This window comes from Candoia aspera, chromosome 7 (assembly GCF_035149785.1).
Source record: "Candoia aspera isolate rCanAsp1 chromosome 7, rCanAsp1.hap2, whole genome shotgun sequence".
Taxonomy (NCBI): Eukaryota; Metazoa; Chordata; class Lepidosauria; order Squamata; family Boidae; genus Candoia; species Candoia aspera.
The window spans coordinates 70,515,951-70,530,868 of record NC_086159.1 but is presented as its reverse complement, the minus strand read 5'-3'; the positions used below and the strand labels follow the sequence as shown (position 1 = coordinate 70,530,868).

General features: G+C 36.6%; 1 protein-coding gene across 2 annotated transcripts in view; it reads right to left on the bottom strand.

The window, feature by feature from the left end:
• The window catches only part of PTPN12 (protein tyrosine phosphatase non-receptor type 12), a 68,994-nt gene that overhangs the window by 8,736 nt on the left and 45,340 nt on the right, over window positions 1-14,918 (bottom strand). For both annotated transcript variants that reach the window (XM_063308072.1, XM_063308073.1), the window contains exons 4-12: window positions 13,789-13,884; window positions 12,932-12,970; window positions 12,404-12,475; window positions 9,695-9,754; window positions 9,335-9,477; window positions 6,444-6,510; window positions 6,082-6,159; window positions 5,875-5,973; window positions 820-905 (exon numbers count right to left, since the gene is read on the bottom strand). In XM_063308072.1, coding sequence (XP_063164142.1) covers window positions 820-905; window positions 5,875-5,973; window positions 6,082-6,159; window positions 6,444-6,510; window positions 9,335-9,477; window positions 9,695-9,754; window positions 12,404-12,475; window positions 12,932-12,970; window positions 13,789-13,884 — 740 coding nt within the window. The remainder of the gene's footprint in view (window positions 1-819; window positions 906-5,874; window positions 5,974-6,081; window positions 6,160-6,443; window positions 6,511-9,334; window positions 9,478-9,694; window positions 9,755-12,403; window positions 12,476-12,931; window positions 12,971-13,788; window positions 13,885-14,918) is intronic.

Below are 14,918 nucleotides of genomic sequence, written 5' to 3'. Positions count from 1 at the left end.
CTCCTTTTAATTTAGGCTGTTTTCTTTTGTTTCCACCCAGTTTGTTACTCTGCCATCTCTACTCTTTTTTGCTTCTTGTTGTTTTTATTGTCATGTTTTCATGTTTTAAATCATTTGTAAACTGCCCAGAGTTACTGGGAGTTGGGCGGCATATCAATTTAATTAATAACAACAACAACAATAATATACTGGAAAGGTATCCATGTTAAATGTAAAGAAACTGGATTCTATATTAATCCTCTTACAGCAAACATGCCTCCCTACAGACTGAGTAAGCTCATGCCCAGAAGGCTTCAAACCTCCCCAGGACCAACAGGGACCAAGTTCTGCAAAATCTCCCAAATTCACCTTTCATGGCAGCCCATCAAGAAATCCCAGGACTGGAGACTAGCTTAAGAAGTTGAAAAACCATCCCAGATGGTGGCAATAGCAAGCCATTTCTGTACTCAGCATGGACTACCCCTAACACCACTGTCACTGGAATCAGCTCCAGGGAAATTGTCATCATTTTGTATCAACACACTGAGGATATTTGTTATTGGAGATAAGTTTTCCTCTTGCAATCCAAATTATATTAGAAAGAGCAGAGATACCCTAGTGACTTTCTACCCATTCTATCAAACCTCTATTGTCCACTCCAAACTTCTGCTGCACATGTCAATTATCCATGAGATTAGGATTATGTACAAAAATAGCTAGCACATCCCCTACTTTCCATCATGAGAAGAACACCTGAATAAAACTTATGCAGTAATGGAAAATGAATGAATCTATATTAAATGATTCCTAATAACTGATCAATGGTTGATTCAGAAATACCTGCGAGTTCGAGGTGGCTTGGGGGGAGGAGAATCCTGTTTCTCAAGGTCTCCAGAACCGACTGTGTTCTCTGTGTTAACTTCATTCTGTCAATGGAATAAAATCCCAAGGAATTTTATTTGAACTTTTAAGAGCCTCACCCACAAACAGAAATTAAATTAGCATTTTAGAAACAGAATGAGAATGCAAAACAATACGGAAGTTTGAATACTGTAAATCCACAGGACTCCATTTAATAGGGATTCTTTGCAATATGTTGCACTAAATCTAGAAGGCAATGTGCACAGCATAGCCTTAATACAAAATCTGCAATTCCCTGACCTTGACCCAGTAATAGCATCCCACTGGATTTCAGAGCTCTTCTCACAAGGACTTTATACTGAATTGTGAGCCACTATTCCATTCACAGAAAGGCTCCTCTGCATATACAGTATTCACAACATCTCCAGTGACACATTTGTGCAGTGAATGCATGCATTCACATGAAATTATTTTCTGATACAAACCCAAACATTGCCATTCAAATGAAAATGCTTTGTGGTAATCTGCTGTACACTTTTTGGACACAGTTCTGTAATGGTTTAAAATCACTGCTGACATTTTTAGAAAAGTGTATAAGTTCACTATCCACTTCTGATAGTCATAATTACTTAATTCAGTACAGTTGCTCCGAATCACTACCTTATCTAGCCACCGGTCTGCTAAAAATTGTTGGGAAATTCTTTGGCAATGTGGATGCTTAATATTTCAGTACAATGAACCTGAACTTCTGATATCAATGATGTAAAAGAACAAGGGCTGACACTAAGCTAAAATGGTAACGGGACAATTTTCATGTCGTTTCTAAAACTACATGTTACTTACTAAATTTAGTAACTTAATGGAGATCCCTGAAGGTAAGGGGGAGACATAGCTTGGCATATCACTTTATAACCAGGATGTGTTACAGTTTCAGTACGTGCTATTTTGCAGAGCCTTCTAAGGATCACATGCCAAAATAGGTGGAGGTCCTGCAAGAATTGGATGGGGCCACCTCATACTCTACTATAAACATTTTTGTATACAGAACACATACACTCAGCATCACACTTCAGGAAAGTATTTTAAGATTTTCAAAGCCTAAAGCAATTTTCAAGGAAAACTGTAGTCAGCAAAGAGAATAGGGTAAATGATTCCCAGAATGAATTTTTAGCTTAAACTATGTTTATCTTATTTTTCTATCGAGAAGCAAAATGACAAACAATAAAATATAAATCCAAGGAATGAAAACCAATTAAGCCTCTAATTAATGCTGGATAAACCACAGACTAGTCTCAATTTCAGCCAGAACATCAAAACAAGCCTCAGGTGGCGAAGCATTTCACCAAGTGGGACTAGTCATCAAACAGGCTTGCATCCATGCAGATACTAGTCTGACTTCAGAGGAGAGGAAGTTCAGAGGGATGTTTCATGTGGGAGCAGTTGGTTTTTGAGATACTTGGTCCAATCCACTGAGAGAAGCCTTCTCCAACTTGGCTTTCTTCAGGTAGATTGGAACTGGACTCTTGGAATCTCTGCACTGGCTCCCCCATCCTCCACGTGAAGGCTCCATCCTCAGCCAGTCCACAAATGCTCTCTGTATAATTAAAAGGCCAGGAAATGCTGGCCAGCACAACAGTTGTGGGGATATTGACCACAGTGAAAAAAAACTAATGCAGCATACCAAGCTGTACTTTATTGTTTCATGTGAGCCATGCTTCCTGAGTGAACTTCCTGACTTTGGTAAACATTAAGCCACCCACGCTTAGCATGTTGTGTGAACATGGTTGATCTCTGTATGGGACATGCACAGAGAAATCCTTTGGCCCAAGGTTCCATATCCCTGGTCTTTAGCATACTGTATGTAATGGAGAGAAATTGGACCAAAACAAAAACAGTGTAAATGGTGAAGGTGGCAGGGCTCAAAATCAACAGAGTTGGATCAGTATTTTAATACTTTTAATATTTAACAATTCCTATCCCATCACAAAATCTGTTACTTGATGATCCTTACAAAATAATTCAAATAAAATGTAATCAAATATTTATACATGGAAAATGAAGGTAAACGGGTTTTTGAACATCAAGGTATTAATCTATAATAGTTACACAAGAGAGTAAAATATTACAAAACAGAATGGGTTTTTAAAAAGCCATAAAGGAATAAAGATTGGAGTAGTGACATTTAAAGCAAAGTTTCAAGATAGCAAACAGAATTTGAAAGAAGGATAAAAAAGAACAGGTAACAGATGAGCTTACGCAGAGCAAGGAGAGATTATGGGAAAAACCGAGCCAAGAAGCTTAAACTGCAAAGTATGATAAAGTGCAGTGTATGGTTAAAGCTGCCAAATGCACCATTCAACCAATCCCATTTCGCAAATTCTCCTAACACTTGCTTCTGGCACTCCAAAACAACTTAAGGATTTGTCATACATGTTCTAATGATGACCTCATCCACTGTGAGGCAGAACAGATACAGACATTATAGGAAACCCCTTTGCTTTAGCCAAATTATTGCCTATTTGCCCATACAAATATATCTATTGTATTTCCATAACTACATTAACAGAAAATCACTTTGAAGCACGATATATTACGTAGCCTACCAAAATTTGACCTAGTAATTTTGAAAGGTAATTATATGCTTATGAACCAGCCTGCAGCTTATAAAAAATTGTTCCAGTAGGACAGAATTAAGAAGTCTAGCTCCACCCTACAATGACTGAAGTCTACTTTTAAAAATATGATTTAGAAACAGCAACAAAAACAAACTGGGATCCTTTTTTTCTAAAAGGAGGTTAGTTTATTCATACACAATCAATCTTGGAGCATACTGTCTACAATCAGAACAATATTAGTTATTTTTGCTAACAAAATGGTCAATGGGATTTCATATATCATTTAAAAGTTATATGCTGGTTTATGACCATAGAAATATTTGATCTGAATCAGAAGTCAACCAAATCTTAGAAGACATTTTTAATTTTTCCCATCTCATGATGGAAAAAAAATCCAGAAATATCACTAACATATTTATCTCATGTTTTAGGGGAAAGGTATAATAAACAAACAAAAATAAAATTCTTGCACTAAAACCAGAAGCAACCAACCTTCTGTTACAGAGGTCTGCACTTTTCCCCTAATTCTTTTTAGCTGTCAAGAACGTAGGAGCAAGCACTGACAAAATGGTAACTTGGAGGGGTGAGGGAGAAGGATTTTTAGCTCATTTTTTTTTTCATTTTGAAAGGTTTATTTTATATTTAGCTATAAATATATAAACCAAATCTTTTAAAATGTCATATTGAGTAGAACTGATCCCTTGATTATCATTTTTCTAAATTCCCAATCCAAGGAAATGCCTGAGTAATTTCAACAAATAAGGATGTGATTGATAAATGGCCTCAATATTGTTCTTTGGTGACAACAACAACAACAAAAGACAGAATTGAGCACAGAAAATGCCACCTAAGTAGAGATACATAGGTTTTGTTTGGACTAACAAATCAGCTATTTTAGTCAGCCCCAGCCCTTCCCAATTTTGTGATCTCAGTGAGCTGCAGAGAAAAAGAGTAGATGGCCTGATCCTCTCCCTGTTTATTCTGCATAAGACAGGGTGTCACACAAAAGTTTGCTACTACAGCTGTCATCTTCTCTAAAGTTTTTCAGGCACGGGGTTACTCAACCAGGGTTCCGCGGAGCCCCGGGGTTCCACGAGAGGCCACTAGGGGTTCTCTGAGAGATCAAAATTAATTTAAAAAATTATTTCAAATTCAGGCAACTTCACATTAAAAAGGTAAGTTTCATTCTTTATTTTTAGTTTAAGAGCACTGTTAATGCATATATACAGGCCTACCCATGAAACAGATATAATACTTTTGTAACTTCTGGCCTATATTTCAGCCTGAATGTACAGGGGCTCCCCCAGGCCTGAAAAATATTTCAAGGGTTCCTTTTGCAAGATGCAGAGACCCCACAAGCTTCTGCAGAACCAGCATGAGAAGACAGATTCCTCCTTTATGTTCTGTAGAATGCACGGAAAACTCAAGTAAAGGTATTAGCCACTGGAAAACGGCTTAGGGGTTTTAAAGCTCTAAGATTAAAGTACATCATGGGAAGTTTCAGCATGGCATCAATATATTCTCTGATGACTAAAGCGTAAGAGCCCTTCACCAGAATTTCACTGTTTATGTCTCAGACTAGAGAAATTCAGAAGCTTTAAGAATTCATTAATGTGGTGACTCTAAGCCAAATAGTTTCAGAAGGGAGATGAATGCTTTGTCTGCCTGTGGTTACCTTGCCTGAATTAGTCACTGAAACTGGATATTGCACAACCGCCTTTGAAACTGTTGATGTCTAGAAATAAAATGTGTCTAAGAAATTTGAGAAAGCACAGGTAAAACACGACAGACCAGAAAATACTCTTCAATTATAGTTTCCCCAATATATATCTTGAACTCTCTTCTGGGTCAGGTTTATTTGCAATTTGTCAAAAGTAGTTCCAATTGAAAATTGGCACTCAGGCAACTACTGCAGAAGTTACTCAGTTTTATTTTTACCTACTCAATACAAAGTACAAATTAAAGAGGAGATTGCACATAGTATCAAGGCCAGTTTCTATCAATACATTATATAAAGACAGCTTCAAAACAAACCTAGTAAGGGTAAGTAGGTTGTGGGATCTAAATGACTGAATTTTATTTAGCACTAGCCACACCACTATCAAAACCTTGGTGTTGCAGAAGTGTCACATCACACAATCGCTACAGGCCAAGTTCAAAAGAGCCATGCTGAGAACTTTAATAAGAAATGTAGAAAGATAAAAAAGAGATAAATCTAAAATTACGCAGTATTAGAAATTGGTATCAGTGGTTGAACTGGACCCAATGCAGCCGGAATTCTACCCGTGCCTTCACAGTATCCGAAAAGCTGCTTACCACCAAAGGAAACAAGGCTAAACAAAGCAAAGGTAATTCAACTCCATGGAAATGCTAGTTTCAAAATATATAAAATAGATGAAGTACGACTAAAACCACATACCAATCCATCTGCAATTTTCCAAGCTGCACAGCTCTCGTATTTTTGCAATTGTTTTTCAAACAATTGTGCTATGGCTCGATGAACAAGTTCATACTGTTCCTGTGTGTACATGATAAAGACAAGGATTAACATACATTGTTTGAAAGAGACCGTTTCACCAAAACCATCATGCCGTATAGTTAATTTCAGTACCAAAGACAAGATTACCTTAGTCTGCACTGCAGAATGCCTTTGCGTCCTCATTTCTTGTATTAAATTAAACACATTGAACTCCTCTGGTATTTTCTGCAGTAGAAAGGAACAACAGATTTTCCATAGAAGCACTTAATTTTAAATGTTGTATAAAGCATTTACAAACTGCTTATTTATTTTCTGTTGTAACACTGTACACTTCAACAATTAAAACTACCATTACTTTTTCCCTGACAGCAGTAAACAGCCTGCTTTTTCTCCAAATTATCATCAGTTTTGCACATGGAGTACAACTCATTATTCTTCTATAAAGCTTTAATCACTCGCATAAGATGACCTAGTTTTTTAGCATGTAGATTGCTGTAAACCCTCCTTACCCCAGCTTTCAACAAATTCCATGTGTAATCTATGGCACAGATGGCTCCTGTTCTTCCACATCCTGCACTATAACAAAAAAGGAGACACAAACAGTTGGTGGAAAGTAGATTTAAATAAAACTCCACATGTTCACTTTTTAAACATACTGTATCTTTATTCTAACCAAGAATTCTTGTTGTATGGATAGTGTCCAACCAATTAAAATATACTATAAAACAGGGTACAGACCCATACAAACATATGTACATCCATGCACACACATATATAAATACATCTCTTGCAAAAAAAACCGACGACAGTGGAGAACAGCACAGAAAAGACAAAACAGCAATAGTGAAAACAATAAAGACAGCATAAAAGGTTAATAACAAATTAGCAACAAACACTACAGTTCTGGAACAGGAGTTCTACTCGTAGTCACTCAACCTTTCAGTTGGACTATTGCAACACTCCTGATTCATCCATATAACCAAATATTTTGAGAGCTGCACTGTTTGCCAGTTGGCTTCTGGGTATAACTCAAGGTGTTGGTTGGCTTTAATGCCCTTCATGGCTCAGAATATTTATGTGAAAGCATCAGCTCTCAACAGTATTTGTCCATCCAACAAATCCGGTAGAGTGGGCTTCTCTCCAGGTCCCTGGAAATGAGCCTTCTCAGTCACTGTCCCTCTTGGACAACACAGCATTCCTCCTGAAATCTCCTGTTTTTTATGAAAGCTATTGAAATACTTTTATTTCATCAAGCCCTGGGGGTTGGAATGTTGTGACCTTGTACTCTCTGGATTTTAAGTGATATTGATGGTTATTCCAAGTCTATATGTAGGCTGTGTTATACTACTTATTTTTTTTTCCTTTTTATTGTATTGTTCTAACTCAATTTACTAAGGTTGGGAGGGATGCCACTCAGTCATTCACAGTAACAACTGGAACAGGCTATAAGCTCTCTCTCTCTCTCTCTCTCTCTCTCACACACACACACACAAAATGGCTTTTAAAATAACTGGAAACTTAAAAGAACTATTCATTTGGCACTAAAAAAATTATGTAAAGGGACCCTTTCTCTTGTAGTTACTTGCCTTGCCTTATCAGGCAGGGACACTTGGAAAAGGGACTCTCCTGAAGTAATTATTATCAAAGGATAATAGAGAAAATAAGTTTAATAAGTGGTTTAATGTTTTTATAGGAAAGGCTTAAGTTTCTAGACTACAAACCTGTTCAAACTAGTCAAAATGTTTTCTTTTTAAAAGCAGTACAAAAACCAAATAGCAGGTACAAAATGCATACTGATTTGTCCATTTAACCATGAACTTTTTATTACTGCATTTTATTTCCCCAATAACCAAGTTTAATGAATAGACGAGAAAGCAAATAATTTACTATTAGCAGTTTCAATACTTCTACCATGACATGCATTTACAGAAACACGCCCAGTGGAACTGAAGAATTTCCGGCCAGTCTCCAACCTTCCCTTTTCAGGGCAGGTTGTTGAGAAGGTGGTTAGTTTGCAATTCCAGAAAGCTTGGGGGAATTGGATTATCTGGACCCTTTTCAGTATATTATGATCCTGTTTTGCACTGCCCAGAGCCGCTGTTGCGAGTTGGCAGCTATATAAATTGTTTAAATAAATTTAAATAAATAAGCAAATGCATTTGTCAAATATAAGCCTGTTTCACTCCAGAATGCTACTATCCTCCTTCCTAGAGCTGTGAGCAACATGGTTTCACAGAAGTGCTATTCCACTGCATACTCACAATCCAATCATCTGCACAATGGGGCAAAGACTCAAAATAATAAAAGACAATATATCTTGTGGTTCAGAGTGCATCTAGTTTAATGTGGCCAAAGGTCTATTAAAAGCCATTATCCAAGAATAAGAGTGACAACTACAGTTTTGATCTGTCTCATTTATCAAAGAACCTCAAGAAGAAAAGCATCAGCTTTTAATGAGCATGTTCCACTCTATTTTTTTAAAATATGGGTCTACAAATTGATATATCTTCATTGTACTATAAATGATACAATATAGACTTTTTTGCTTATATCTCACTACTGGCCTTTGCATGGTTATTGTAATAGGTAACTATTAATTCCAAAATAGCTACCTTGAATTCTGGCATTTTTTTCACTTTGTAAATCGCAAATTTGGATGCCCACAAATATTAGAAAACAAAAGATAAAAGAAAAATATATGAAGGTTTTCACTAGTCAAAAGCTTGGCTCAGCTAAAATTAACAAGCTTTCTATGGGAAAAGACTGTGTAACTTAAGACCAATGTTCCAATAATGAAGGATGACTAGAACAAAGACTTAAAGGATGGAGAGTCAACACCTTGCCCAACCTAGTTGAAGGGGTTCTAATTCTGCGCTAAAAGGCTTATAGGAAGCACTTCAATGACACATAACATGAAAAGTTGCTGCTTGAAGGCTTCCGGGTAAGGTTCTATGGTGGACTACATATCTCCAAAGTAGCAGAGATGGCGCAGTGAAGTGAATGCTGGCCAGCAGTGATTTCTGGCCAGCGAAAGTCTTTCCAGATAAAGGAGAGAATGAGATATCACCCACCTGCATCCTGGACAGCTGCTCCCGGACTTCATTAAAAATTATTAAAAAAAACTTCCCACTTGAACATTTTATATTACAATAGAGTCCACACGGATACACAGTCTATTTTTGTACATTCAAAGGCACATAACTCATAAGTTTTGGTTTATACTCCCATGATTTATATGTAGGACTTAAACTTCCCAGTGTAATAGACTTCAGAAATATATTAAAAGGAGCAGAAAAAATCCATCAACTCCCACGTTATTAAAGGAAAAGAAAACTACTCAAAGTATTTCCTTTTGCCTCTCATTTAAACTCCTGCAATAATCACGAAGAAAAAATTGTACCTGCAGTGTATACAAATGGGAACGTCTTCATGCTCCTGGTATTCTCTCATTAAACTGATCATATCCAGAATAGAATCAAAAGATGAAGGAACATCATGGTCAGGCCAATTGACATAATGAAACTGATATACTCTACGTGTTTCCTAAAGGAAAAGAAGGAAGTTATATTATTTATAAAACCATTCCTATTATTCTAAGCTGAACAGAATTTAACTGCCAACTCTGACAAACTGAAAGCCATTCCATTACTCCATCAATATGCTATCAAAAACAGTTAAAGTAATTTCACACATGGAACAATCAAAATAAGAATTCTATCATGTTCAGCTTGATTGGGGGACAGATATTTTATCTACTTACATTATGATATTCAAATAGCAGAGTTCTAATATAGTAATCTGTTCTGACCTGTTCCGCTTCCTAAATTGGAAAGAGAGCATTATGAGTAGATTAAAACTTTGCCCAATTTTACTTCAGTGTTGATAGTAATATGAACCTTAATAAGAAGCAAAAATTGGAATATGGAAAATGAGTTTTGATTTGCTTTATTTGTTTCAATAAAAGAAATAAATGGAATTCAGACTTTGCTCAGATGTAACATTAACGACAGCAAGCCATAGCAAACCAATCTACATCTGCAATGTCATCAAACTAAAATGGTGTTTCCATGTGATCTCCAGCTTCTAGCAAATTATGGGTTGAAGCCAAGTAATTTTGAATATAACAAAAATAACTACTTGTGCAATTCCATACATATTTATACCAAGGCTTAAACCAGAATGGCAGCAGTGTTATACAAGATTCTATAGAAGTTGATATATTTTCATGTTCATATGACCAACACCTTTATTGTTCCTAGGTCAGCAACAGTATTTCTGAAAAGTGGAATGTAAATTTATTTCTCTACAGACACTTCTCTTCAGTATGTGAAATGTGCAATTTGCTGAAGCACAAGAATGTAGGAGATACAAAAATTAAACCAAATAAGGCATGAAATAGCTATTCAATAAGTGGAATATTCTTTGTGTATGAAGAAACTATCTTTATTAGTTACAGAAGGTTTGCAGAGATGGGGAGGGCATAATGTCCTTTTCCTCTTAAAGTATCTTACCCCTTTCCCCACTTCCTATTGCAGTTATTCCTCATAATGTACAAAACAGAAACTCAATCTCAACATAATAGGCCTATTCTGTTTTTTAGTGAAATCCCAATTCACAGGCATAATTTAAAAACTGGCTTTCTTCCTTTCTATAATTCACCACAGAAATTCAAAACAATCAGTTTTGAGTTTTCATCATTTCACAGTTCAGCAGCATGGTAACCCACTGATACTTCTACAGCCACTCCTTTCCATATTATCTAATGGCAATTTGGGAAAAACAAATACTGGTTTTCATCATTTTGTGGCAGCGTTAAATTTAATTCAGCATAAAGACAGGTCATCTTTTTCAGCCATACTTCTTCTTTCTGCTCTCCCTGACCACAGTAGGTATGCCCCAAGTTTCTGGACTTTTACTGGGTGGTTAAGTCTTGAAAGTAATGCCTCAGGACTCCCCTAAATAGTGGGGAGCAACCTGACTTTTGGTGGGGGGCATTTTAAGGGATATGATAGGGGCCTTAACCTTCTATGAGGGTTAAAGCATTAATTTTGCCCCTTAACCCTGAACAGGAAAAAAAAAAAAGTCTGAAATGTGGAGTTCTTGGTGGTCTCACAGCTTGATCGTTTGCTTGCAGATGTTTCATTACCCAGCTAGATAACATCAGTGCAAGTGAGCGTGGGGTTTGCTACCTGTTTATATTGCAGTAGCTAGCCCTGCCAGTGTTGGTGGGGGTGTGGTTTCCTTCTTGGTGGTTCCTTGATTAGAGTCTGATTGTTTGTCGGACTCTCAATGAGTCTCCCTCGTTGTTTGTCTGGTGCTGATCGTTGCTTATCTGAATGTGGGCTGCTGGAGGGAATAAGTTGTAGCCTTTTTGTTTCCTTCCTAGGTTTTTTTATTGTCTCTTTTGAATGGTGTGTAATGTGGTTTATCTCTATATGTCTACTGATGGCTGATTTGTCTGAATGCCAAGCTTCCAGGAATTCTCTAGCATTTGCCAACACCACATCCGACCTAGCCAAATACACAAAGATTGAAATACCCAGACTCATGGTTCTCATCAGCCTTTGCCTACTACTGCATATGAGCAGGCAGCAAACCCCACCCACTCGCTCACACTGATGATGTTACCCAGTTGGGTAGTGAAATGTCTGCAAGCAAACAACCAAGCTCAGAGAGCACCAGGAATTCTACAGTTCAACCATGAGCTCCAGACATTCTCTTCTATTGGAACAGTCTGAAATATTCAACTTTTGCCACTCTGGGAGGAATCTAGGATAGGAAAGTAGGATGCCAAGGCTCCGGGATGAACACCAGTTTAGCATTGCATGACTTATCACAGGCAAGCCTTGCACTCTTGTGCAAATTCCTTTAATAAACCCTGTTCAGCTTTGTGTAGAAACTAAGACAAACTGAGTAGACTTAAATATGCTTACCAAAAAAGCCAGCTTCAAACTATGATTTATGAAGCTTGCTTTCTTTAACACATAAGCAATAGTAAACTTTGCTCAGACTGACCAGTCTATCCAGGTTTGTGCAAATCAGCGAACCGTGACAATTTAAAAATGGCAGTAAAATCTCCTAATCTTCTAGTTGCACCACAGTGGAGAAGAGGGGGAATGTCACAAGTTACCCATAGCATGGTTTCATGAATAAGGCTAATGTACAATTTCTCTATTTTTGAAGTTTAATTTCAAGGGAAAATGCTCCATTATTAATGCACACATGTCTGAACAAGATATCAATGTAGCATCACTGAGGATAAGAATTTAGAAATCTGCTTTTGCTACTTGTATGATTATTCAATTTATTCAAACTAAAACACTTCAGAACCACCAGTGATTAATTCATATAACCGCAGAAGAATGGAGTTTCTTTAAAATAAGTTGATTTGTTCAATGTTCACACAAATGTGCATATTAAACGCAAATTACAACTTCATTTAAAGGCTATCAATTGTAAGAACACTTACACAAGAAATGTGGAATGGTCCAAAGGAAACACCGTCTTCCCCATACAGTGGCCAGTAACGTTCACATTTTTTCTGTTAGCAAAATATGCGGTTTAAAAAAAAGATATACACACTTCGGAAGACATACATTTCAGACTTTAAATGGACAAAGTCCTCCCAACCTTTTTAGTTCGCAATCTACTTCCTCAGTTTTTCACATTTAGTCTTTTTGAAACTTGAAATTTCATAGCAATATTATGATTCGTCTTGATGTCAGAAAATTTAGCGTTGTAAAAATGTTCATACCCTGGTTTTTAAGTGGCACAAGAAAATACTAAATGCTATTTAACTTTAAATGGACTCTTGAGATGTCTATAGATGTCCTTTTAGTCTACAAAAGGAAGTAGACTAAAGGACCATTAGTTGTGGTCTTTTCTGGAGGTTTTTTTTCACTAAATAAAGCTAAAACTGTAAGTCAGGATTTAATTTCATTATCACCTGTAGCAAATTTGGCAAATGCAAAAGGAAACTAATGTTATCCATACATACCCTTCCCATTTCGAATTCTCGACAGGCCATTACAATAATCTGGGGGGGGAAAACAGATGTGACTATAAAAAGTCGCCAAAATCCTTGCCTTACTGAATCCCTGTGGAGCTCTTGTCTGCCAATACGTGGGCTGCTGCATTTTGCATTAACTGAAGCTTCCAGGTAGTCTTCAAAGTCAGCCCCATGTAAGTGATCTCATACTTAGAAGGTACTTTATTTTTTAATGAAGTCTTAATCAGAGTAAACAGGGGCAAGGGGGAGTCTCTAATTCCATGGTATTGCCAACACTTTCCCAGCAAGGATTTAATATATCTCGTAATGACAGAACATTAAGGGGTGGATAATATTTGAGATATCAGGGGCTGAGCTGACAATTTTCCAGAGAGCCATGGAAGGTTATTTCTGGAAGAGGACAAAACTTCCAGCCCTTTCTGTTATTGCAGTTCGTCAGCTTTTAGGTAGGCATTAGTAAGGGAAGACTTTGGGAGACTGAGTGCCATTTTTTAGCCCCCAAAAACAAAATTTTGGGGAACTGGGGATTCTGAGAGCTGATTTGCCTTCCAGAGGCCTCCTCCCATTCCTATCCTTAATTGCCATTCCCCATCAACAAAGGGCTTAAATTATCTAGAAGCTGACCTTTGTGGGAGGTGAATACATATGAAGGGTTTAACAGTTGGGACAGGAGCATCAGGCCTTCCAAAACAATTGAGACATTACAAAAATTCAGCCAATCTACTTCCAATTTTTGATAGGACAATCTTGGGCTGCTAGGCAACCAGAAGTGGCCTACCCCAGTCAAATCAAATTCTTAGCAAAAGTTCACAAAATATAAACAATTCTGTATTTAAGTTACTTACTGCAACATTGTACTCCCATATCATCCTCCAGAAATCTATTACTGTATTTGCTAATGGTCCCTGGGTAGCAACATATGCTTTTGGCCCATGTACTCCCTAAAATTGCAATATACAACTGCATATTATTACAGAACGAGATACATCTTGAGACTGCTCTTACACATAAAATGTCCAAGATTGTTCCAAAGACAGATATGATAATAAGCACATGCATTTTCAAAATAGACACAAAGTGTCAACAAGATTTCCTTTTCAAAATGAAATGAAGATTTAAACAAATCCTTGGACAAATACCAATTTTTATTAATAAAATACAAGTTAAGTAGCAAACCCTCAAATAAAAGTTCACTGTAACAGCCCAAATGATTGAGCAACTCAGGGAACATGCTTAGTCCTCTTTCTATGTACAGGCTGCAAAACATATGAATTATTTTCTTTAACTGATTGCTCTTCCTTTTGGTCTTGTTTTCCTAAAGTGAAACAGTTTATTTAAAAACAAAACAAAACCAACAAATATTGAGATTTTTTTTTAAATGATACAGGACTTCATTAAGAATCGCCTAATCTTTTTTAAAAAAAAAATTATAATAAGAATCACCTAATCTGAATTTGAGGAAAAGACACCACAGATGCAAGAATCCGGTGGCCTAAAATCTAACCCATAATAGCTATTTTCTATTATATAAGCTGCTTTGGGAATAATACACAGTATTGCTTCTGTAATATAAATACATAAAACAAATGATGTTAATTTACTTCTGCCTTCTGGAAGAATTACATGTTAATTTGTGTCATACTTCCAAAAGGCAGAAGTAAAAAGGTTTCCAATTTGCTTGGACTTTATAAAATATTTATCACATGCAACCAGTCAATTAATTAAAAGCTGTACAATTACTAAGATTCTTTATTCAAAACTGTTAATCAATTAAGGCCTCTCTCTTATTCACATACATATTAGTACAGCCAGTCAAAACAGGTTATTACAAATTGCTATAATCAGAGGTTTTATTTCCTTTGGTTTTGTGCCTAATTTTGGTAAATTAATTCAGCAGTTATTGTTTCCTGCACTAACGGTTTATAGGATCATCTTTTCTTTTTTTCTTTCCTTATTTCAGTTTTTGGGGTTTTAG